Raw genomic sequence first — 25,152 nt, forward strand, 5'->3', positions numbered from 1 at the left:
ATCCACTTAACAAACTCATGCCCCATCCTAATAAATTTAATGTTCATACCCCTCCTAACAGGCAGGTTAACATCCATAAGAACTCTCAGACGCAAATAAGGACCAGTGCCCTCCTTAATGGTGTCCTTATCAACCTCAATAAGGTCACCAATCTCCATAGCTATAAATCTAGTAAGATCATAAGACTTACACATAAAAGGAATGTCATACACTTGAATCCAAAAGGGTACATAATGGAGATTATCAGGGGTAAGAGGGAAGGAACTATCTGGTGCAGCAAAGATAGTAAGACACTGGGCAAAATGCCACGATTGACCCTCTAAAATTCTACCCTTATCCCCTTCACAGTCAAAGGAGACAAGAAACATGCCATCAGCATGCTCAGACACAGTAATAGGGAAACGACATTGCGATGACCAGATACCCGAGAGAGTTTTCATCAGAGAAGGCCTATTGTAAGGACGAATAGTATGAGTTTAAGAAGAAGACTAATGGGGGCAGGATCAAAACTGGAAGAACCCGTATCATAGGTGAAAACAGTGGACTCATCAGGGGGAAGAACAAGGGCATTAGAAACATTATTTAAAAACTCATCCATGTCAACAAAGAGAGACAACAAAATTGTATAAGCAGGAATAAACAAGGTGAAAGGAGGGTGATGAAGAAAATAGTACCTGAGTTTGGAAATATATATAAAGAACCAAAGGGCACGGATGATACACCAGAGAACCGCCCTAGTCACGTCTGAAGTCGCATCCATTGAAGCCGTAATGATGAGAGGAACCTGAAGGACTTTGGGAAACCAGTCGTCCGCCTCCAAATTGCGATATTCAAGGGGGTTTTTCTGGGTATGGATATGGGAGATCAGGAGTAAATGGCGAGAAGACAAAATGGAATGATGAGAAAATTTAATTAGAGAGGGCAGAAGGAAGGGTTTAGAGCAATTAATGCTCTGATCAAATTTAATGGGATGTGAAATAAAACCATAATAACCACTAGAGCATTTATTACATAGGAAAGATGGGGAAGTATGCAAAAAAGGATAGTTGCAATAAGTCAAACCACCACTATACCAGTAAGGGTGGACGAGATCCTCCATGAGAGGAACCAAACACAAAAGGAACGAGAAGATGGACCGCATACCTGCTAGAAGGCTCCAGAGAGAAAAAGCTTTTTTTTTTTAGAAGAAAAATTATGTTATGATAAATTTAAGAAATGTCATTAATTTACATTAGGGCTATTTTCAAAAATAGAAAAATTATTAAGATTATGATAAATATGGCATAAAAAGTAAATGCCACTAAATATGGCATTATCTAACCAATCAAACTAAAAATATGGTTTTTTTAAACATTAAAAAAAAAATCTGAATTTAAAATTCATAAAAAATAAAAACTTAATTAAATTACCATAAAAAATATTAAAATTCTCTTCATATTTATTTTTTTAAAAAAATAAAACAAATAAAACTATAGTGATCGCCGAAGTTGTCACTTGTGCCAGAAAAGTCACCGGAGTTTACTGTCGGCACCGAAAAAGTTGTCGGAGTAGCCGTCGGTGCCGGAAAGTCACCGGAGTTTCTGTCGGCGCCGAAAAAGTCGTCAGAATTAGCATTGTCCCTAAAAAAATCACCAAGAAACTAGTTTCTTGATAAAGAGGTTTCCTTGGAAACCAATTTCTTTGTGATTTTTCCGGTAATTTTACCTGTGGACGATGCCAAGTCCGACGACTATTTTGAAGTTTGATGTCGGTGCCGAAAAAGTCGCCGAAGTAGTTGCCGGTGTCGGAAAAATCGCCGGAGTTATTGCCGGCATCAAAAAAGTCGTCTGAATTGGTATTGTCGCCAGCAAAATCACTAGAAAAATCACCAAGAAATTGGTTTTTTCATCAAGAAACCGGTTTCTTCACCAAAAAAGTGGTTTCTTCATCAAGGAACTAATTTTGTTACACAACAATAATAAAGATTATGAAAACAAAATAAAAATGATATACACTGAAAATAATTGAAACTAGTTTCATCAATCAACCAAATAGAGAAAAAAATACAAAAAAATCACCAAGAAATTGGTTTCTTGATGAAGAAAAAAAACCAGTTTCTTGGTGATTTTTTCGGTAATTTTTCCGGCGACAATGCCAATTCCGACGAATTTCCCAGAGTTTACTGTCGGTACTGAAAAAGTCACTGGAGTAGATGTCGGTATATTAGTCAATAGAGTTGCTACCAACGCCAGAAAAGTCGTCAAAATTGCCATTGTCGTCAGAGAAATCACTGAAAAAATCACCAAAAAACTGGTTTCTTCATCAAGAAACCAGAAACCAGTTTCTTGTTAATTTTTCCGACGACTATGCCAATTCTAATGACTTTTCCGAAGTTTGTTGTCGGTGCCGGAAAAGTCGCCGGAGTAGCTGCTAGCATCAGAAAAGTCGTCAGAATTGGCATTGTGAATGGAAAAATTACCAAGAAACCGAAACCGAAACCGAAATCGAAACTGAAATCGGTTTCTTTAAGAAGAAACTAGTTTCTTGGTGATTTGTTCAGTGATTTTTTTCGGCGACAATGTCAATTCCGACGAATTTTCTGGTGCTGGCAGCAACTCCGGTGACTTTTCCGGCACCAACCATTTTCGGGCACCGGCAGTAAGCTCCGGTGACTTTTCTGTCATCAATAACAAAGAAAACTTCCTAAACAAATGAAAACATTAAATATGGGATTTGAAAACCTAATTACATATATATGGCATATCAAATACCCTAAAAAGACCTAAAAACAAAAAAATACCATACCACTTGGTCAAATTTAAATATGTCATATTTATCATAAAAACTTTTAAAATCTTATAGTAAGTGTAATTTCCTCTTTAACGACAGAATAAATTAGATTCATAATGATTGGTGGGCTTGGACACCAGTACCCACCAAACTCAACTCATTTGAACCATTTACTACTTCGCCCGTTACCACATCATTCCTCACATGGACCCCATCAGTATCTTCCAAGGCCGTTCTTCTCCTTTTCGTGTCAAGAACCAAAAAACAAGCCTCCTCATTAATATCTTCAGATAATCCCTTATGTGTTTGTTTTATTAATATATAAAAAAATACAAAAAAATATTCCAAGTAGATTCAAAAGATATTATTAAAAATATTTATTTATAATGTATGAATTTAATTTTATAATAAATATCAACTAAAAATATTTAAGTAATTTCATAATAAATATTTTTAAATTTTAAATTTAAATTTCTATTTTATCTTTTTAAATTTTAAAAATATTTTATTTATTAATAATAACTCAAAAAAATTATAAAAAATAATTTAAAAAACAAAATATCTAAAGCAACTCACAAAAATAAATATTTAAAACTACCGCACAAAAAGCAGTTATACTAACTAGTTATTTTAATATGCATATTTTAGATTAGTGTTTCTGAACACTTTTTTTTCTGAAAATGGAACAACTTACTTTTAAAAATAGTTATGTGTTTGTTTTTGTAAATTAATATTAAAAAAATAAAAAAAAACCAAAAAATATTACAATTAATTAGATTTAATGGATATTATTAAAAATATCTATTAATGATGCATCAATTGTTTTTTTTTGTTTTACACTTCAAATATTCTTTTTTTTTTTTTTTTGTATTTTTTAACGGAACAACTTAAAACACAATAAAAATTCATATAACAACCCATATAAAATCTACCGGAGCAACCCAAACCGTAAATGTAAAAAAAAAAAAATTAAAAAATATTTTATTTATTAATAATAACTCAAAAAAATTATAAAAAATAATTTAAAAAATAAATATTCAAAACTACTGCACAAAAATCCGACAATATACCTAGTTATTAATATGCATATTGTAGATTAGTGTTTTTGAACAGTTTTTTTTAGAAAATGGAACTACTTTTTTAATTGAGCTTAAATTAGATTTATATTGATAATTGAACTTTTAAAAATAGTTACTAAAATACTGAGGACAGTATTTTGAAAGAAAAAAATCCAATATAAACACACAGTGAGTACTTTTTATAAAATATGGATGTAAAAATTGAGAAAGAAAAACAAAAATAGAAGTGAAAACAAATTGTCTTCAACAAATTAAACAACATAAAAATTCAAATAATTAATAAAAAAAGTCAAAAAAATAAAGTAAATAAATACCCGTATTTTTGCAAATTATTAATGTAAAAACCATAAAATAAAAAATCTCCTATAACCAATAAGAGTTTTGAATAATAAAGGCAGATGAAAATATTTCAAATGTTAGCTCTTTCTTCCCTTTCAATATTTATGCAAAGCAAATACATGTATTTTAGCAGCCAAATGAGTTGACCAAAGAAAAAAGGAACAAAAATAAAAATAAAACCCATAAATGCCTATTTTATTTACAAGCAGCCGGAAAAGAAAGAAAGAAAGAAAGAAAAAGAAAAAAGTTCTTGTGGATTTTCCTTTACAGCCTCTTTTAAGAATGTGGTTGTTGTCCAAACTAACCTGAAACATTGATTAAGAACAGTATAGATTTCATAATAAAAAGTGAAACCAAATTAAGACTAGTAAAAAAAATAAACAAAGAGACTACTGACCTTGACAAAGGCACTAGAGCTTACAAGGTCACCAAAAGAAGCCTTTTATTATTTAGCAAGTAGGACTCTCCAACTATCCAATTTCAACATCAAAATTATCCCAGAAGGCAAGGGGGAAATGACCCGGATTGTTGTGGTGTAATATACACAGGTAAAATGAGTTAGTCCAAAATCTCATCAGGACAAATCAAAGGATCCTTGCCCTTCACTAATTGCATAGACCAGTTTCTTGTACATGATTTCCTGTTCATATTAAATGGCATACAGTACACATCAAATTGATTGACAAATAAAATATTTAAGTTTTCATCTCATGATGCATTGATTAGCATAAAATAATAATAGCTACCTTGGTAGAGTAAGGAGGAAGCTTCAGATAATTAGCACATGTCATGACACTAGGTAAGTCATCATCTGCTGACTCTGAAGGCCCTGTTCCATTAGATGCCGCATTACTTGGGGAGGAGGAATGCTGCAGAAGGCTTTCAAATCATTAGCATTTACAAAATATAAACCAAAGAATGAATGAAACATCGTCATACCAAAATGAGAAAGAGAGAAGGAAAGCCACATCAATGCATGTACAAGCAATCTTGTTTTTACGTCATCACAATGAAGAATACAATACATACCACATACAAACAATATTTGATGAAAATCTCAGCTTTGATATGTAATTTTACAACACATACGAAAAACACCAATCTGATGAGACATTTGATGCTAAATTTTGTAATATATATTACCTTTCTGACAATGGTCAATTTTGGATTTAGTACTGCTAGACCACCTGGTGGAAGCCTAGGTGCACCAGTGACAAACTGGCAGAAGGCCCGCTGCTGTTCAGGTGTGAACTCTCCCATAATCTCAAGCAACTAAAATAATAAAACAGGCCTCAGCATCAGCATCATCAAAAAGTTAAATGCTTAACTAGCAAAGCCACAACTGTGGAGCTATAAAACTTACATTCACAATTGCAGGACTCTTGGCAGTGTAACCATGATCGAACTTTAGGTGATCAGAAAGTGTTTCAGCCTGCATATTTTAAAACCATGAACTTGAACTATTAGTACTTTTGTATAGTGATGATAAGTGATGGTAATGAAGTTACCGATTCCAAAGGCATTTACCTCCCACATCTCTCTACGCCCACAAAGTAGATGGTCCAACTCATATGGTGTGAATATTTGTAAAGATGAGATGTCAAATACCTGATTGTTATGAAGAGTATATAATTTACTTGAAAGTAGAAAGTAACATTTCATAGAGAAACAGATGATATAAACAGTGTAAAGTAAAAATGAACTGTCACAACATAGTGTAAACCTGATTGTGGCTTAAAATATACAATAACGAAGAAAGCAACATCATAGAGAGAAGCAGATGATACAGTGTGAACCAAAAATGAAATATGTCACATGTCTGGGAGATTGTGGCTAAGAGTATAAAATACACAATAACGAAGAAAGCAACATCATAGAGAGAAGCAGATGATACAAACAGTATGAACCAAAAATGAACTATGTCACATGTCTGGGACAGCTACCTATCAGATTGACAAATTCAGGATCATCTTTAAAACTTCATGCACATAAAGGCACATGTACATATCGACAAATTCAGGATCATCTTTGAAACTTCATGCAAATAAAGGCACATGTACCTAAAGCCTACAGATTCATATTGATCACTACAAAAACTCTGCCACTGCACTTATCCTTTAGCTTATTAATTAAAATTCACTCTTAATCAAAATAACAAGTCCCATGACCCACTTCTCTGATAATAAACTTCCACCAAAACCAAGAAGGATCACAAATGTACCCAAAATCACCTAACCACTATCGAATAAAGTGCCAATAGTTGGTCCCAATCAAATTGAAAAGGAGAATAATGATGCATATGAAATGACAATCATGTTGTTAATTAGATCCAAATAGATGTAAACATGTCATGTGCAATACAAACTCGCAATTGTTATTTAAACCAGCAACTTTATTTACCTGATTGAAACCAGCCCTAAATGCTTCCAATTGCCGCACAATTCCAGTCTTGACCGTTGCATCAACAACCAAGGATATGTACTCTTCCAAGTTGGTAATATCAACCTGAGAACATTACAACCGTTTAAACAGTATTCACAGCAAATTTAAAGTTTTTAAAAATAAAATCAAAACGTATTTTCATACATTTTCATCTCCTCCTTTCAGCAAATAATCTGGAAAGCCAGGAAGTGTGAAATCTAAGCAGAGATCTTCAATTGGAGCCCCACGGAAACGTAAATCGGCAATTGCACTGCCACTGACACCATTTGATTCTAAATATTGCTTGCGACAGACAAGGACATGCAGTTCTTGCAAAGTCCTCCCCAGCTCGGCATCAAAGGAAATAATATCGTGCAAATCAAGATCCTGAAATATGTTTAAAAAAATTACAGTGAAAATCAGTAAAATCTACACAAAAAAAAGAAAAAAAAAATTCAAGGCTAACAAACTAAAAACATACACTTGTTTCTATAATTATAAGAGTACATATATCTTACCTGACCAAGTATAAGTTTGTAAAATGCTGTGGACAGAGGAAGGTCCAACAGCCGTCCATCTTGAAGAGCCTTAGCCATAACACGCCCAACTAACCGGAAATACTCGATCACTTTAAAAAACTGACTCCCGTCAGAAGTGTCTGCATTTGGAGGCCATGGACGAGGGAATAATCCAAGGGGAGCTTGGACAAGGTCCCCACTGCCAGCAGCGTAACGAAGTTCAGAACGATTGTTGCTTTTTCCATGTTTCTGTTCATCAATATCAGTTTCCATAGAAGGTTTGTCCACTGAAAAATTCGACCTCCACATGTTGAGTCCAACCTTCTGTAAATCATGGCTCAAAAGAGTATAAAACTCAAGAGTAGGACCCAGCCCAGTGCCTACTTCGCCAAAGTATTCAACTTCAAGCACAGCCTTTTGGCTTGAATACATTTCCATTACTTTTGCTGCCGAATCCAAAATGCGGTTTCGAGAGACCCGAACCTTTTGGCGTTGCAATCTCCCAACCCTCACCTCTCTAGAATTTGCTGACCCATGCCCATCAGCTCCCTGCTGTTGCTGAAGGCGATACAAGGCACGAGATAATCCAAATGCAGTTGAGTAGAAATACTGTCTGCGAGTTTCAAAAGGAAACAAGAATGGGCATGCCTTTGTCAGCTGGTAGCACCATGAGGGAAGACTTCCACTACACAATGCAAGAGCATCTTGAATTTGTCGAGCTAATTTGGGAGTGAGCTTGTTGTTAACAAACTCCTCAAAAGGAACCCGAGAACCTGTAGAAATCATGTTTTCTATATTTGAAACTCTCCCCTCAGCAAAATTGTCAGAAATTGTCTGAGCCCTCAAACGAGGTGCAAGCTGATTTAAGCCCTCCAACACACGCAGTAGCGCCAATATATTGTACGTAGAATTAGATTTCTCCAAATCACATGGAAGCTCACCCTGAAGAATACTATCCAGCAGCGACATTCTATCAGAATTAGAATTGGAAGCAGAAGCCAATTTGGTTGATTTGGATGTAGTAATAGAGCTTGATCCTCCAGCTGAACCCCTTTCAGCTTGACTATCTGCCCTCTGGTATGCAATGGTATATATATCACTCCACAACCTGCTTCCATCACTTGACACAAAATCACTACCAGTAAAACGCTCTTCATCGTCCTCATCCAGCACAAGCTGTCGTTGTATGGCCTGATAGATAGTCAAATGCCTATTCAGTTGCTTCCCACCAGAAGTAAAGATCAATTTTGGCGGATCACTAGAACTACCAAAAAGAGGACGCCCATGTCGATCTCGACCTCCTCTAAGGCCTCTACCATTAGCAGATCCAAGACCAGCCATAGCAGCGGCAGCAAATGACATTGCACCCCTAGATCCATAGGAACTACCACTCCTATGATCTGTGGAATCCGAGCCCCTAACTGCAGCAGCTCTACTACTAGAGCCAGATGCAGGGTTAGACAGGCTATCGCTTGTTGCTTGAGCTGTACTGCTATCCTCGGCTGCATCACCCAATTTGACATCATGAACTTTGTCCGGAATGGGCATGCAATCAGGTAAAGAATCATCTCCAAGAACCTAGCAAAAAATAACACCAATTTTCAGCCAAAATAACTCATCAGTCATCACATACGCATATCAGGCTATCTCAGCCTATGCTCCGCCCACCTTTCCCACAATTACAAAACAAGGGAAAAGACAGCAATAAAGAAATAGATAACATACATCATCATGGTCATCATCTTCATCGTCTGAGATATCATCATCTTCAATTACCAAAGCCTCATCAATCTCAACAGGTGATATATCCAATTCATCATCCTACAAAAGAAAACAAAACATGCTATCTAACTGAGGGGAATATATAATCATACATATATCTGCATATTTTACTTTAGGGCATGAAAAAAAAAGGAATTATTTATTTATACATATATTTGCATATTTTACTTTAGGGAATGAAAAAAACACTAAAAGAAATCCTACCCTAGAATGGTGTTTTTTGACTGACACAAACTGATAAGGAATGCCACAACATGATTTGACTTGAATAGATATCTATACATATCAAAATTCAGAAATGCCTATTGCCACACATACCCTATGGCCTATGCCTGTGTTTTTTGGCTGATATTGGTTACCAAAACATGACTTGATTTATAAAATATCTATTTATATCAATTTGAAATCCTACAGACTTCATTTAAACCCCCCAAAAATAAAAATCCTACAAACCTAGATCAGTTAACCACACATCCAAAAATCAAAAACTTAACTTGATCTAGTAAGAGCAACCAGCTTATGAACATAGCTTATCAACAATTAAAGTTCCAGCTTCATAATTTAAACCTGTAAACTAATCCTCAAAAGCAAGAAAGAATACCTAGATCAGCTAACCACACATCCAAAAATCAAAAACTTAACTTGATCTAGTAAGAGCAACCAGCTTATGAACATAACTTCTCAGCAATTAAAGTTCCAGCTTCATAATTTAAACCTGTAAACTAATCCTCAAAAGCAAGAAAGAATACCTAGATAAGCTAACCACACATCCAAAAATCAAAAACTTAACTTGATCTAGTAAGAGCAACCAGCTTATGAACATAACTTATCGACAATCAAAGTTCCAGCTTCATAATTTAAACCTGTAAACTAATCCACAAAAGCAAGAAAGAATACCTAGATCAGCTAACCACACATCCAAAAATCAAAAACTTAACTTGATCTAGTAAGAGCAACCAGCTTATGAACATAACTTATCGACAATGAAAGTTCCAGCTTCATAATTTAAACCTGTAAACTAATCCTCAAAAGCAAGAAAGAATACCTAGATTAGCTAACCACACATCCAAAAATCAAAAACTTAACTTGATCTAGTAAGAGCAACCAGCTTATGAACATAACTTATCGACAATGAAAGTTCCAGCTTCATAATTTAAACCTGTAAACTAATCCTCAAAAGCAAGAAAGAATACCTAGATCAGCTAACCACACATCCAAAAATCAAAAACTTAACTTGATCTAGTAAGAGCAACCAGCTTATGAACATAACTTATCAACAATTAAAGTTCCAGCTTCATAATTTAAACCTGTAAACTAATCCTCAAAAGCAAGAAAGAATACCTAGATCAGCTAACCACACATCCAAAAATCGAAAACTTAACTTGATCTAGTAAGAGCAACCAGCTTATGAACATAACTTATCAACAATTAAAGTTCCAGCTTCATAATATAAACCTGTAAACTAATCCTCAAAAGCAAGAAAGAATACATAGTATCAGCTTATACTTCTCTTATCCTTCTCTTACTTATTTTTTGACTTCACATTAAGTTTATAACTAACTACATAAAGGAAAGTGAATGCACAACATTTGAAAAACTCAAGTTCTTTCTTCTTCTTTTTTTTTTTGTGTAATTCAAAATGAAAGCAAACCTCTGAAGTAGTGTCCCCATTTGTGTGTTTAAGTTGAGCATCTTTATCTACAGCTGCTCTTCTACGTGCAGCATTTCTTGTTTGGGGTCCTCTTCCCTCCTCTTGAGAAGGTTTCAAAACTGCTTTACCCTTTCCTTTCGATGAGCTTGCACTCTTTTCTTGTGGTGGTTCCTTTCTAGACCCGTCACCTATATTGACAGATGTTCTAGAGCGAGTAGTACGACGAGTAGTGGAAACAGGAGTAGAAGTAGATGGAGATGAAGCACCAGCTCCTAAGGGTGTAGTTCCAGATTCTGAGTTCCCACCAGATGCTGAAGGCTTCTGACCAGATTCACCTCGTTGAACTCGAGGCCACAAAAACTCTTCTACAGCAGCTAAGCTTGCCAATGGATCAATCAACACAACATTTGATGAATAATCACGTAAGGATTTGTCTCCTTGGGACCGACAAAGACGCAACTTAAATGGCTGAGACAATGCACTAAGCCCAGAGGATAGTCGTGCACTTCCAGTGGATGATCTTGATGAATGGCTCAGCACAACAGGAAAACGTTCCAATGAAGACAAAGCATTCTGAAGCTTCTGAATTAAAACAGTCATAGGAGCAGAACTCCCTTCAATACTAAAAGGAAGAGCAACAGCAACAAATGCCTTGAATCTTCTCAGTGCTTGCTGGCGAAGCTTTGGTAGGTTAGCTTCTGAAACCCGCTCCTTAGAGAAGTATCCACAAGAAAAATAGTTGAGCAAGGCTGCAACAGCACCACTACCAATGAACTCAAAAGTGGACACACCATCCCCTTTGCTTAGTTCTGCTAGCATCTCAGAAATTACCCCAATCAAGAATTCTTCTTTATTTACAGAACAATCTGCCAAGCGAGACCCAGAAGCTTTGGATTTTCCCTTTGCTTTAGTCTTTTGGTCATCAACACCGGAATTCAACTTCAAGCAAAGATTCTTTAAAAGCAAAAGATCATCAGTCACTCCAACCTCAACATTTCCAGAATCTGACTGGAAATATTTATCTTTAAAAGCTTTGGCACACGCACTTACTGCCATTCGAATATTAGTATTTACGGTTGGTATCTCCACTGAACTTGGGGGTGAACCAACTACTAAAGAATTCTTAGTATCCTCCACCGAATTACCATCAAGATTAGAGTTACCACCACGTCTTCTGTATCGCCTAGAGCGTGATGATCCCGTCACAGAATCGTTGTCCTTCTCTGCAGAAGATGCTTGAGCAGTGACTGTGTTGGGGCTACCAGCTACAATAAGTTGATCCACCGCATGAACCACACCTTCCCTGACAAACATCTTGGAGAAAGTTCCAGGAAGTTTTTCCATAAGAATCTCAGCAATTTGAAGTGCAGGAACTAATACATGTGGATCCTTCCATGCCAAAACACCAGCTAAGAAGCTACAAGATCATAAAGTAATAAAGCAGCAGTAAGTGTGTGTACAGCAACATAGACATGGACTTGAATCATGCAACAATAACTAGATTGAGGAATACCTTGATACGTTTGTCACACTTAACAAGGACTGAATCATCTCTGCAGGACTGAAGTACATCAATTTCCCAATAACAGAAAGACACTTGTGGCGAACAGGACCATTTACACTAGAACCATAAATCTGTTTGACAAGTGAACCAAATTTAACGAAACAAGAAAGCAAAACTAGCAACTGGAAGTGTAGAAATACTACATAATATACGAAAACAAGAAAATGACGCCAAATAAAAGCAAACCTGCACTAGAACAGGAAGAAGATCAATTCCAAATTGTCGAAGAAGCTCAGGCTGATCATTCAATAATTTCTCACGAGCTGAAACTTCACTATTGTTTCCATTTAAATCTTCTTGTTTCCCAGAACTGCCAGCAGAAGACTTCTTTGCAACAGGTGCCTTCATGAATATGTTGAAGCTAGATGGGAGAGAAATTGTTCCTTGGGGCAGTGGGGGAAGAAGCTCATTTGCCAAGCTAACTATCTCAAAAATCTTCCACAAAAACAAATGCCAGAAGCATAGAATTTTATAAATAAGTACTGACAAAATAAAATTTACAAGTAGCTAAAATCATCAAGAAGCACAGAAAGGAATCTCCTTATTCATAAACAACCTAATTGAAAGCCCATGGAGTTAATATATATGCATATAAATACCTGCTCTGGTGGCCTACTTAAAGCAGGTGAAACTGAAGAGTTAGCAGAAATGCCAGAACCGGATAGTATATCTTTAAGAATACCACTGATCCCCAAGAGAAGTAGTGTTTTAGAACCCAATGGGGACCCACTTGCACACGTGGAGAGAAGTCGAATTAATCCCTGCATTCAAGGGAATCAAAAATAATTGAAACCTGAACATATAACCAACAATAATTGAAAGCATAATATGAAAATTACCGTATATGTAGGTGTGCTAAGAGAAGATTGTCCACCTCCAGAACTGCTGGTTGATATGAGGGAGGCGGCTTGTGTCACAAGTCCATGATTACATAACTCATCTAGTTTATCAGGAGAGGTTGCAAATGCTTCAGCAATCCGAGTCAAACAGACAGAAGCATGCTCCAACACCTAAAAACGTCATATGCCCACTTAATGAGAGAAAAGAAAACAATTTCCCGCAATGTAGACAAAAAGTAGAAAATTTACATTTGAATCATGATATTGAAGTAGGTTTGTCAACAGTGGTACAGCTTCCATTACAAAATCGGCCGCATCAGAGGGAAGTTTCTTGCACATGTTTGCAGCAGTAGATAAGGCCACACGCTGGAAATCAGCAGGTATTCAATAAGGCTCTGAGAATATAATAATGTCCTCATTTGAAAACATTGTATTCCTATCAGTAAGAGAAATTGTTAAAAAAATGGATTACCTGAACTCCTGTAGAGAAGAAATCCAGATATGAAAGCACTGCCATGAGAGCACCAGCGCGCAAACAGGCAGTTGGGTGCTCCTGGGAAATTTTTTTCAGAGCTTGCAGAGACTGTTTCAAGCAATAAATAAATGAACATCAGAATGCAAAACTTAAGAAGTGGGATTAGCTCCAGCACTTCTTTTGAAAATATATATCTAACAATTTTAAAAATACAAGACTACTTGAAGCTACTCACTATGAAGTAACACCTAACATCTCAGTGAGCTAAGAAAAATTATACAACGAACCTGTTCAGCTAAATCCATATACTCTATCGTTAGTAATCTTGCACAAAAGCACGAGACTGCACCATAATGGACTACCGCAGCACAAGATGAGGGCAGCACGTCACACAGATGAGTGAGAGCCCTGGCAGCAAGAAGCATAATATCGGGATTGCTTTCGTGATTAAGCAGTCCCACGAGAACCGGAACAAATGAATCCACCGAAAATGTGCTGAGCGATTCCTCAGTCCCAATAGAAAGCATTTCACATAGTTGCGTCAAAGCCTCCACTTGCTTTCCTTCTTCCCCATCAGCTCGCAACCCAGATAGAATCTTCTTAAGCCGACCACTCTGGTGCGATGAAGATGCTGATCCCATGGCCGATGAAGGTAGTAGATCATCAAGCCCAGCTCCGATCTTCCGAAGAAGCCCTTGAAGTGCACTACTTGCAGAAAAGGTCAAATTTTGGTGCAAATTATTCATACCACCTTCACTATCATTATCATCGTCGTCCCCATTACCTCCACTCTCCATATTCAACCCCAAATTTCTTTCCACTTCCCTCTCTCTTTCTCGTTCTCTTTCTCTTTCTCTCTCTCTATCCCTAACCCTAACCTCATGTTCTTTCTCCTTTCCTTTATCTGAACCATCCTTGTCCGAATTCTTGGAGCGACGATCACGGCCACGCGAACCAGATGATTCATTGGTGGAATCCATGGGAGCAGAAGAGGGCAATAACTCGTTGAGAGTCCTAGAGGAACGAGAACGGGTTGACACAACGGCAGAAGCGATAGCGGTGGCAGCGTTCGAGGTCGAAGAGGCAGTAACACGGGCACGCTTGCTAGAACGGGTAGCGGGACCAGAAGACGAAGATGAAGGGGCAGCTGAGGAGGCCTCCGCCCGCTTCCGGCTCCGAGTTTCCATACAAGAACCCCAACCCCCTCAATTTGTTAACTCGCTCGCCAAGAGCGGCGATCAAACCGTCCAAGATCCGATTATCACTTGCATCTTTCTCAAACCGAATCCAAACTCCAACAACCCACACAAGAAAAGACACAATCTTAGTGAGAACCAGCTAGCCAAACTTGAAACCCCAGATTCTTCACTCCGCTAAAATCAAATTGAAATCCCAACAAAAGAATTGACAGAAATTCCAAAACCAAAAGAGCTATACAGAGTCGAAATGGAGAATAAGAAAGGGACGGGTTCAATTGAAACCCTAAAAAGTGGCGAAAGAATAAAGGTAGAAGAGGAGAAATTTATATAAATTTCTTTTTAATTGTTTATTTTATTTCTTATTAGTTAATTAATCTCGACTAAAAGGAAAATGAAAAAGTTTAGTGATATTGAAGAGAATAAAAAGACGTAGCCATGGCGGTGAGTTACTCAATAGTCCTTCCTAGAGGGACAAGTGTAACGAAATTAAGGGCTTTACTAAGTACACTAGGGCTTCAAATGAAAACATTACTTTTGCTACCAAGGATTTAAAATAATTTGAGTACTTAGATAGAATAATAGAACAGAGAATATGATTTTATGGAAATTTATAACTAAAATATTATTTAGTTGAACAAAATAATTTTAATAAATTTTTATAAATATTAATATATTAAATTGTGGTATTAAAATTGAAGGATATTTGATATGATTGTCTAGAAGCTTATAAGTATGTGTTAACACAGATTTTTGTTAACTATCTTAAAGCTTAAATCGTGATAGATTTGTACAGAAAATAATAGCAGTAAGGAAAAAATAAAGAACACAAAACTTTTTACGTGGTTTTGCAGTTAAAATTATGTGTAGTCCACGAGTCTATCTTATTAGATATTTCTGATACAATTTTAGGGTTTTTTCTCTTAAGGATAATCTGTCCATTTTTCAATGTAACCTGCTCCTATTTATAGTTACATAGGAGAGCAGTTAATGACAAATTAGACTGATATCTTACAACAATAATCCCCCGAAATTATGGGATTTGACTACATCCCACGTAAAATAAATGTGGTTAATATTTGAAAATCACACAGCTGTGATATGTCCGCTTTCACCGTGTCAATTTAAACGTGTATTAAATACGTTGTAACGAGTATCGTCTTGGAAAATCTCGTTGGGAACATAACAACAATAACCGTCATAGCGAGCTAGAGTTTTTCCTATGTCTCTTCGATGTTGATAATGTGAATCTCGTCATTTATGCTATTGAAGACATAACGCTCCATCTGACAATCACAGTTCTTGGTGATAAGGTGAACTTCAGCCGTCAACAACAATTTAATATCAGCTTCTGTCTGAGAGAGCTGACTCGACGGAGCAGTGGATCTCATTGAAAGATGTTTGGAGCTGATTAGTGAAGGTACCATAAGTGTACTTCCCTATAGCGAGATGGATGCCTCACTATTCGTTATTTAGATTCGTTCGACTGTTATGCTTAGTTTGTATAATGTATATTATACGGTAAGTGTGACAGTCAGTAGTCCTGTGATCCGTAAGGGAAAATACCGGGTAAGTTGTGCAATCCCACATCGCTTGGGGAAGGTCAAGTGGGATGATTCTGAGATTGTGTAAGTATGGGACTACATAGTTGAAGAGGGCTTAATGGATTGATTGTTACTACTTATATCAACAAGGTGCATCTTGTTTTTTGGTAGCCCATCTCGAAAGAACTCCACAGTTAAGCGTGCTTGACCTGAGGTAATTTAAGGATGGGTGACCTTCTGGGAAGTTTTCCCAGGAAGCGTGCGAGTGAGGACAAAGCACGCTGGAAACACTCGTGTTGATCTGTAGGGTCAGTCATCAGTCCATGAAGCAGCCAGAGTGACGTACTCGTGTATAAGAGCCATTCATTCCGTGGGTGTAAGGGCCCAGTTGAGGCTTGAAGCAGGGATGTTACAAATGATATCAGAGCCTTGACCCAGCCGGAAGTGTGCTCGACGAGGACGTCGAACCCCGTAAGGGGCGAGGGGTGATTGTGACCGTCAGTAGTCCCGTGATCCGTAAGGAGAAATACCGGGTAAGTTGTGCAATCTCACACCGCCTGGGAAAGATCAAGTGGGATGATTCTGAGACTGTGTAGGTATGGGACTACATAGTTTAAGAGAGCTTAAATGGATTGTTTGGTACTACCTATATCAACAAGGTGCATCTTGTTTTTTGGAAGCCCATCACGAAAGAACTCCACAGTTAAGCGTGCTTGACCTTGGGCAATTTTAGAATGGGTGACCTCCTGGGAAGTTTTCCCAGGAAGCGTGCGAGTGAGGACAAAACACGCTGGAAACACTCGTGTTGGTCTGTAGGATCAGTCGTCAGTCCATGAAGCAGCCACAGTGACGTACTCGTGTATAAGAGCCATTCATTCCGTGGGTGTAAGGACCCAATGGAGGCTTGAAGCGAGGACGTTACACTAAGTGTTCTAACAGTCAACATGTCTCGTCTTCATCTCTTTATACGTAGCGAGGTTGATGCCTCGCTTTGTATTAATGATGTCATCCTTGCGATCATATCTTCATATACGAAATGGTTTTCTCGTCAATACGTGACTTAATAGTTTGTACATCTATGTGTCGCTCAAGACTTTTCAGTTAGCGAGTTGTAGATATACTCTACCAGTTCAGTATCTAATGAGTTATTCCATTTTAACATCTTTTAATATAATTACTATTATATTTGTTGATTCATATTCTCCCAAGTTAACACGTGTCCTTCTTTGAAGTGTCAGCCGAATTTTGGGTATAACAATTGCCCCTTAGAAAGTTCTTTTTCTTTTTTTTTCTTTTTTTTTTTATAAAAAGTACTTTTTAAATAATTACGCATTTGGTGGAGTTTTGAGCAAGAAATGGAGTTTTGGGGTGAACTGGTGTAAACCGGCTAGCCAGTTTCACCAGTACCATTAGAACTGGTTAGCCTGTTTTTGCAGGGTTTTCCGAATGTTAAATTTTCTCAATTCTCGTGCATTCCAGTGCCGCAGTTGGGTGTTTCTCTATTTCCTGAGTTAGTGTAATCCATAGAAAGTATAACAGAACTTAGAGTGGGGGGGTTGGGTTTCCCGGATTAGGGTTTTTGATCATGCGATTTACCCGGATTCATTATGTGATTAGGACATCCATTTCGCACAAGACTTTTCGTTCAGGTCGGCCAGCACACTTGAATTTGAAAAGAAGGTAAGAACTATATATAATGTGTGATATGGATATTCGAATGTATGTATGTGTTAATGTATATGCATGCTTGTTGTGATTTATACACTACCAACACTTGTACGGTAGCAGTACATAATGCATTAGTAAATTGTATGATATCTGAAGAGTACATCACGGTGTTACCAGCACTAGTACGGAAAGGTACAAGGTGTATGTGGTACAACACTTAACAATACTCAAGGTGCGGTTCATACCCTACCTACACTAGTACGATGGTATACTGAGTGCATGTGGTACATGGTACATGGTCGTATCCTAGTTAGAACGTTCTTACTCATCTGTTAAGCGTTGTAAATAGGTGTATGGGCGCCTAGATACAAGTCGGTATTTTATGATATGTTATATACTTTTCTTACTAAGTCTGTTGACTCACAGTTCTGTTTCCATTTGTAGGTAAAGGAAAGGTGAAAGCTGAATAGGAGTGAGCCTAGCAAGGATGGGATTGTACATGTCGTGGCAGCGTGACCTGGAGTGTTCGGTCTTGAGACATCTGCGGATATTATTTTGTAGTCGATGTGCGACCGGTTATGTATTTTGGTATATTTTGTATAAAAATTTAAAAAAGGGATCCCGGTACTTGTAAATAGTTTTGTAAATTATAAAGTTTTAATATTTAATATAAAAGTTTTAATTTGAAGCATTTTTCAAGAAAAATCTTTGATTAGCAAAGACAGCACTGTAATTGAAAAAGCACTGTAGCGTTGTTGGAAGTTATTTTACCATGAACTTAAATCTACTCACAAGTATGTTGATTTAACAACCTAAATATGAACTTCTAAAACGATAGAAAACTAAACACATAAAAGTATCAGAAATCTTACATTGGGTGCAGTGGAATATATGTCTCCTCCCACTCAGATCTCTAACCCTTGATTCCTTTCTGTAGCAGAGTTTAATCAAGATCTGAGCCCGATAGTCCTCTTTTATTGTTTCTGAATTCTACACAGCCTTCCTCACTATGATTGAGGTATTACTTGATGTGTGTGGGCACTACTCTAACACTTATAGATTTCGAAACAGTGAAGGAATAGAGAGAGAGAGAGGGTGGTGGCTCAGAGAGAATTTTGAGTGAGAAAATTCTGTCAGAATAATGTGTATGTATATGTTAAACTGAAGCCTTTGCGTTCTATTTATAGAAGACCACCCAGGGCTATGGTTGAATTAATTGACATTTAAAATTGAAAAAATCAATGAGAAAAGGAAGCTTAAGTGGCCGGCCTAGGCATTGTGGAAACAAGGCTTGCCACTTTTCCAACTTTCCTTTTCCTACATTGATAGTTTATTGTTTTGTCAAAAACTGCCAATTCCTTTGTTCAACCACATAAATGTCAAATCTAATTATTTAATAATTAAAATTAATTATCAAATAATATATTGTCATTTATTTTATTAATAATAAAACTAATTAAAGTTTCCTAATTAATAAATATGCCCTTCAAAATCTCTATTTACTGTTTTGCCCTTAATAAGTGATAAATTCTCAAATAGACACAGTCTATATCTTGAGAATTATAATTGATTAATTAAAATCAATTAATTGAGTCTTACAAGTAATATTATCTCAACTAGTGTGGGGACCATGGGTCTATATATCCGAGCTTCCAATAAGTAGATCTAGAATTTACTACTTAAATTCACTGACTTATTAATTCTTCGTTGAATCCACACATAGAACTCAGAATTGCACTCTCAGTATATAGAATGCTCTATATGTTCCACCATATAAACACATCATTAGTTATCCATTGTTATAATCCTAATGTGATCAATGATCCTCTATATGGATGATTTACACTGTAAAGGGACTAAATTACCGTAACACCCTACAATGTATTTTATCCTTAAAACACTTAACATTGTATAAATGATATTTCAACTAAGTGAAATGAGTACTCAATCATTTATCTCGTTTGGTTAAGCTCGAAGGAAATCACCCTTTGCTTACTATTCGCCAGATAGAAGCTATAGATTCCATATTTATGTTAGCGCTCCCACTCAATCGCACTACCGTGTTCCCAAAATGTATGTATTACCCTGACCAAAAAGTAGGCTTAACTAACATATCAAAGAACACGAATAACACTCTTGAGATTGAGCCTAACCATATCAGGATTTCGATCATGTGATCTAGGATCAACTTAGTGATATTGAATTGAATAGATATTTACGGTAAGTTTTATAAATCTATTTCAAAGTTCAATATCGGTCCATTCCAATGCATACTCCATGCATCCAACCTGAGCTTTACTTTAACCAATGTTATGGAAAGAATATAGCATTTCTCCAAATGCAAGTAAACTCTGTTGTAGATTGTCATATCAGTAAAACCCAGTGTTCTGATAAATCTAGGAATACTTTATTCATATAGTCATGTTTACTTTCCACTGTGTTGACAACACAATAAACATGATCAAGTATGTGAACGGGGTTTGGATGAATTTATAAATCAAATAGATAAACAATTGATTAAGTGAACCAAAACATACACAAATGAATGAAAAATACTTCTGTTACTTTATTGATATTGAGTAATCTGGATTACATTGAAATAGAGTTTTATTTAGGGCATAAAACCCAACAAACTCCCACTTGCACTAATATAAAACAAATCAGTACATTTCAATTAATCCTAAATTCTGACGGTGCTTTTCGAATGCAGTCACTGCCAAGACTTTGGTGAATGGATCAGCTAAGTTGTCTTGCGTGTCCACTTTTTCCACCAGTACATCCCCTCATGCCACATATTCTCTGATAATATGATATTTTCTTTCTATATGCTTACTTCTCTTGTGGCTCCGAGGTTCCTTACTGTTGGCTGTAGCTCCACTGTTATCACAAAGCAGGACTAGAGGCTTTTCCATTCCAGGAACCACACCAAGACTGGTGAAGAACTTCCTAAGCCAGACAGCCTCTTTAGCTGCTTCAGCCGCAGCTATGTATTCTGCCTCCATGGTAGAATCCGAAATCGTAGTTTGTTTAGCACTTCTCCAAACCACTGCTCCACCCCCAAGAGTAAACACCATCCCAGATGTAGATTTCCTGTCTTCAAGACATCCCTGGAAATCTGAGTCTGTATAACCTAAGGGATTTAAAGCACCGCCCTTGTAGACTAATACATAATCTCTTGCACTCTTTAAGTATTTCAGAATATACTTAACAGCATTCCAATGTACCCGTCCTGGACTTGACTGATACCTGCTCACGATTCCAACTGCATAGCAGATGTCAGGTCTAGTGCATAGCATAGCATACATTAGACTTCCAACTGCAGAAGCATAAGGAACTTTTGCCATGTCTTCTATCTCTTGAGGATCAGTAGGACATTGTTCCTTAGATAGACGGATACCATATCTAGAAGGCATATTTGCCCCATTGGTATTAGTCATGGAGAATCTCTCTAGAACTTTGTCAATGTAAGTTGTTTGAGAGAGAGCAAGGGATCTGTTCTTCCAGTTTCTGATAATCTGAATACCGAGAACATAGGCTGCCTCACCCAAGTCTTTCATATCGAATTGAGTGTCAAGCCATTCCTTGATGTGAGTCATTTTCTTGACATTGTTGCCAATGATCAAAATGTCATCAACATAAAGGACCAGGAATACTACTACTTGGTCTTCCTTGAGTTGGTAAACACAAGGTTCATCTTCATTCTGATGAAAGCCGTAGGTTTTAATGATCTCATCAAACCTTTTATTCCACGAGCGAGAAGCTTGCTTAAGTCCATATATGGACCTATTTAATTTGCAAACTTTATTCTCCTGCCCAGGAAGAACATAACCTTCTGGTTGCTCCATATAGATGGTTTCTTCGAGAAGCCCATTAAGAAAGGTTGTCTTGACATCCATTTGCCAAATTTCATAATTTAAAGTGGCAGCAGTGGAGAGAAGAATTCAGATGGATTTGAGCATGGCAACCGGACTAAAAGTTTCCTCATAGTCCACACCTTCTCTTTGGGTATAACCCTTGGCGACCAGTCTAGCTTTGAAAGTTTCGACTTCGCCTCCAGCGCCTCTTTTCTTCTTGTAGACCCATTTACATCCAATTGGACGATAATCATCAGGTGGTTCTACATATTCCCAGACTTTGTTCTTTTTCATGGAATCCATTTCTGAATCCATGCCGGCTGACCATCGCATCCGTTGCGGACTAGCCATTGCCTGTTTATAAGTTAATGGGTCGTCATCAATACCGTCACCAACGACCATATTGATTTCACCATCCAAGCCATAACGAGATGGTTTTGTAGAAACCCTCCCACTACGACGAGGAGCGGTGACCTTCTGAACAGGAGCTTTGGTAGTAGTTTTCTCAGTTGCTACAACTGAGGGAGTGGGATGTTCCTCTTCTTGAGTAGAATAGGATGGAACATTTGAAGGAACAGTATCTGTAAGCATTTCCTCTAATACAATTTCACTTTTCGGTTTGTTGTCTTTCATATAGTTATCTTCAAGGAAAGTAGCATTTGTAGAAACAAACACTTTGTTATCCTTGTGACTATAAAATAGTCCACCCCTAGTCTCTTTAGAATTTCTGACAAACATGCAAACTTCAGTTCGCGATTCCAGTTTGCCTTCTTTCTTTCTCAAGACGTGAGCAGGGCACCCCCAAATCCTATAATGGCGTAAACTAGGTGTACGACCATTCCATAGTTCGACGGGTGTCTTAGGGACTGCTTTAGATGGTACAACATTTAAAATGTTGTTTGCCATTTGAATAGCATATCCCCAGAAGGACGTAGACAGAGTTGAATAACTCAGCATGGACCTAACCATTTCCAAGAGAGTTCGATTTCTTCTTTCTGCAACTCCATTTTGCTGTGGAGTGCTTGGGGCAGTATATTGGGATTCAATTCCAAGTTTAGTTAAATGATCTTTGAACTGCATATCCATATATTCTCCACCCCTATCAGTTCGCAAGATCTTTAATGTTTTACCTAATTGGTTTTGAGCCAAAGCATGAAATTCCTGAAACTTTTCAAACATTTCAGATTTCTTTTGCATTAGGTAAAGAAAACTGTATCTAAAGAAATCGTCAATGAAAGTGACGAAATACTCATAACCTCCTCTGGCTTTTACATTCAGAGGTCCGCAAACATCTGAATGCACTAACCCTAGGGGTTGTTTGGCACGCTCTCCCTTCGCAGAGAAAGAACGTTTGGTCATTTTTCCTTCTAGGCAAGACTCGCAAACTGGCAGTTCTCCTAAGACGACATTTTTCAATGGACCGTCTTTGGTTAGCCTATTGAGTCTATCAAAGCCTATATGACCTAAACGTAAATGCCATAGATAAGTTTGATCATCATTATCAATCTCTTTTTTCTTAAGGCTTCTAGGTTTAGCTACATTGAAAAGTTCAGTATTTAGTGAGATTTGAGTATCAGGTCTTAAAACATAAAGCCCTTGTTCCATGTTTGCAACACATATATGAAATCCATTACGAGAAATTGAACAATTTGAACTCGAAAAATTCAATATATAAAATTGTGTTTGTAAACATGAAACGCTAATCAAGTTTCTACTAAAATTAGGAAGATATAAAACATTCTCTAAAAGTAAAAACTTCTTTGAATTAAACTTGATTCGGGTTGTTCCTCTTGCTTTAACTGATACCCAACTTTAAGCTTTAACTCATCTGGGTGAAGATTCTCCCAAGTTTCAAGCAGCTTCAATGAAGAACATACATGGTTAATAGATCCAGAATCAACAATCCAGGTGGATTTGTCATTCTCTAAAACACATGATTCAAAGACAAAAGCATCACCTTCGTTTGAATTGTCTAGAAGCCTGGGACATTGTTCTTCTTTATGTCCCTTTCCATTACAATTCGCACATAGAACATGATGTCTGATAATTGTACTTGAAGAAGCAGCTTTGTTAGAGCCCTCATGCTTAATCTTCTTCCTCTGATTAAAGTTTGCAATACCAAGAGGTCCTATTGCAATCAGATTCCGCTCATGGGCCCTCAACTCAGTCTCGAGTTTGTCCATGTCGGAGGAGTGAGAATTGTTCAATAAGTAATATAGAACAAAACTATCATACTCCTGAGGAAGACTATTAAGTATGAGTCGTACCCATTGTTCCTTTGATAAATCAATTCCTAGTAGATTTGCCTTTTGGAATTTCAGATTCATCAACAATAGGTGCGAGTTAATGCAACTATCAGGATGCATTTTCACACTATTGAGTTCTTTTGCAAAGATACTAACTAGGAGTGGATCGGGATGAGGGTTATTCATATTGGCACTACAACATATCAATAAACAGAAGTAAGGTTTTGGTTCTATAAATTCATACACAAGTTCAGAAAACAAATAATCACATATGTTATAAAAATACTAAATCTAACATAGTTTATTTTCCAAGGTTTCCAACGAACTGATACAGTGTCCCGTTTAGGCGAGAGTCAAAGCATCATCCATTGAATAGAGTTGTCAATTCATCTAAAATGTCAAACATTCTAGCAACCTTTTATTCGATCAAGATTGGAATTCAGCGTTGTCCCGTTTAGGCGAGAGTCAAGACAATTCTATCTTATGAGCTTCTACCATTGTTTCGCACTCTTGTAAGTCTTATACAGTCGCCACCATTAGGGTGGACATAAACCATATAAAAACTTATAAGAATACTTATCTTTCGAGATTAAACGGTGATAACTTGCTAATGAACGTTCCTCCATTAGGGAGGATTACTCACTAAAGCAATAGCTATGTAAAACCAACAATGGAGATCGAATTTCTCTTGATTAAAGCTCATTATTTTAAAAAAAATATGTATTTTGTTTAATCATTTATATTTCATATCTCAATAATGAAATATTACAAATTAAAGTAAAAACTTTAATTAAATTTCAAAAATAGAATAATTTTAAAAAATATCTTATTTAAGTTGTTTAGAAAAATCTAAATATCCAACTTAAATATTCTTCAATCATTGACTTAATTAAATATTACCAATTAAGTAGTAACCACTTAATTTAGAAGATATTCCATTTTAAGTTCCCATATTTATAAAATATCAGCTTAAAAAATATCTAAAGAATCTTAATAACCAATTCCTAAAATTCCTCAACTTAATTTATAATAGGAAATTCAAAAATATTCAAATCTAAGTTGATTTGATAGATTTAACTAAATCTCAACTTAAATAGAAATATTTAATGAAATTATAAAATTAAGATTCAGAAAGAATTTATATGGTTATAATTTCATATTTAATTAAACACAAGAAAAATACATATAATTTTCCAGAATATAATTA

The 25,152-nt window shown here is 36.5% G+C and overlaps 1 protein-coding gene across 1 annotated transcript; it reads right to left on the bottom strand.

Annotated features, from left to right (window-relative positions):
- Positions 1–4,253: 4,253 nt before the first annotated feature.
- On the bottom strand, positions 4,254–15,027 carry LOC115704772 (E3 ubiquitin-protein ligase UPL3). Its single transcript, XM_030631980.2, has 18 exons — positions 13,725–15,027; positions 13,435–13,545; positions 13,212–13,328; positions 12,963–13,133; positions 12,723–12,884; positions 12,310–12,558; positions 12,073–12,194; positions 10,560–11,976; positions 8,852–8,947; positions 7,127–8,704; positions 6,774–6,995; positions 6,588–6,692; positions 5,715–5,795; positions 5,551–5,619; positions 5,331–5,459; positions 4,934–5,056; positions 4,585–4,827; positions 4,254–4,492 (listed from the first exon to the last, which is right to left on the bottom strand). The coding sequence occupies exons 1-17, from the start codon at positions 14,622–14,624 to the stop codon at positions 4,762–4,764; spliced, it is 5,718 nt and encodes a 1,905-aa protein (XP_030487840.1). The 5' UTR covers positions 14,625–15,027; the 3' UTR covers positions 4,254–4,492; positions 4,585–4,761.
- Between the last annotated feature and the right edge of the window lie 10,125 nt (positions 15,028–25,152).

Source organism: Cannabis sativa, unplaced genomic scaffold, assembly GCF_029168945.1.
Source record: "Cannabis sativa cultivar Pink pepper isolate KNU-18-1 unplaced genomic scaffold, ASM2916894v1 Contig3, whole genome shotgun sequence".
Lineage (NCBI taxonomy): Eukaryota > Viridiplantae > Streptophyta > Magnoliopsida > Rosales > Cannabaceae > Cannabis > Cannabis sativa.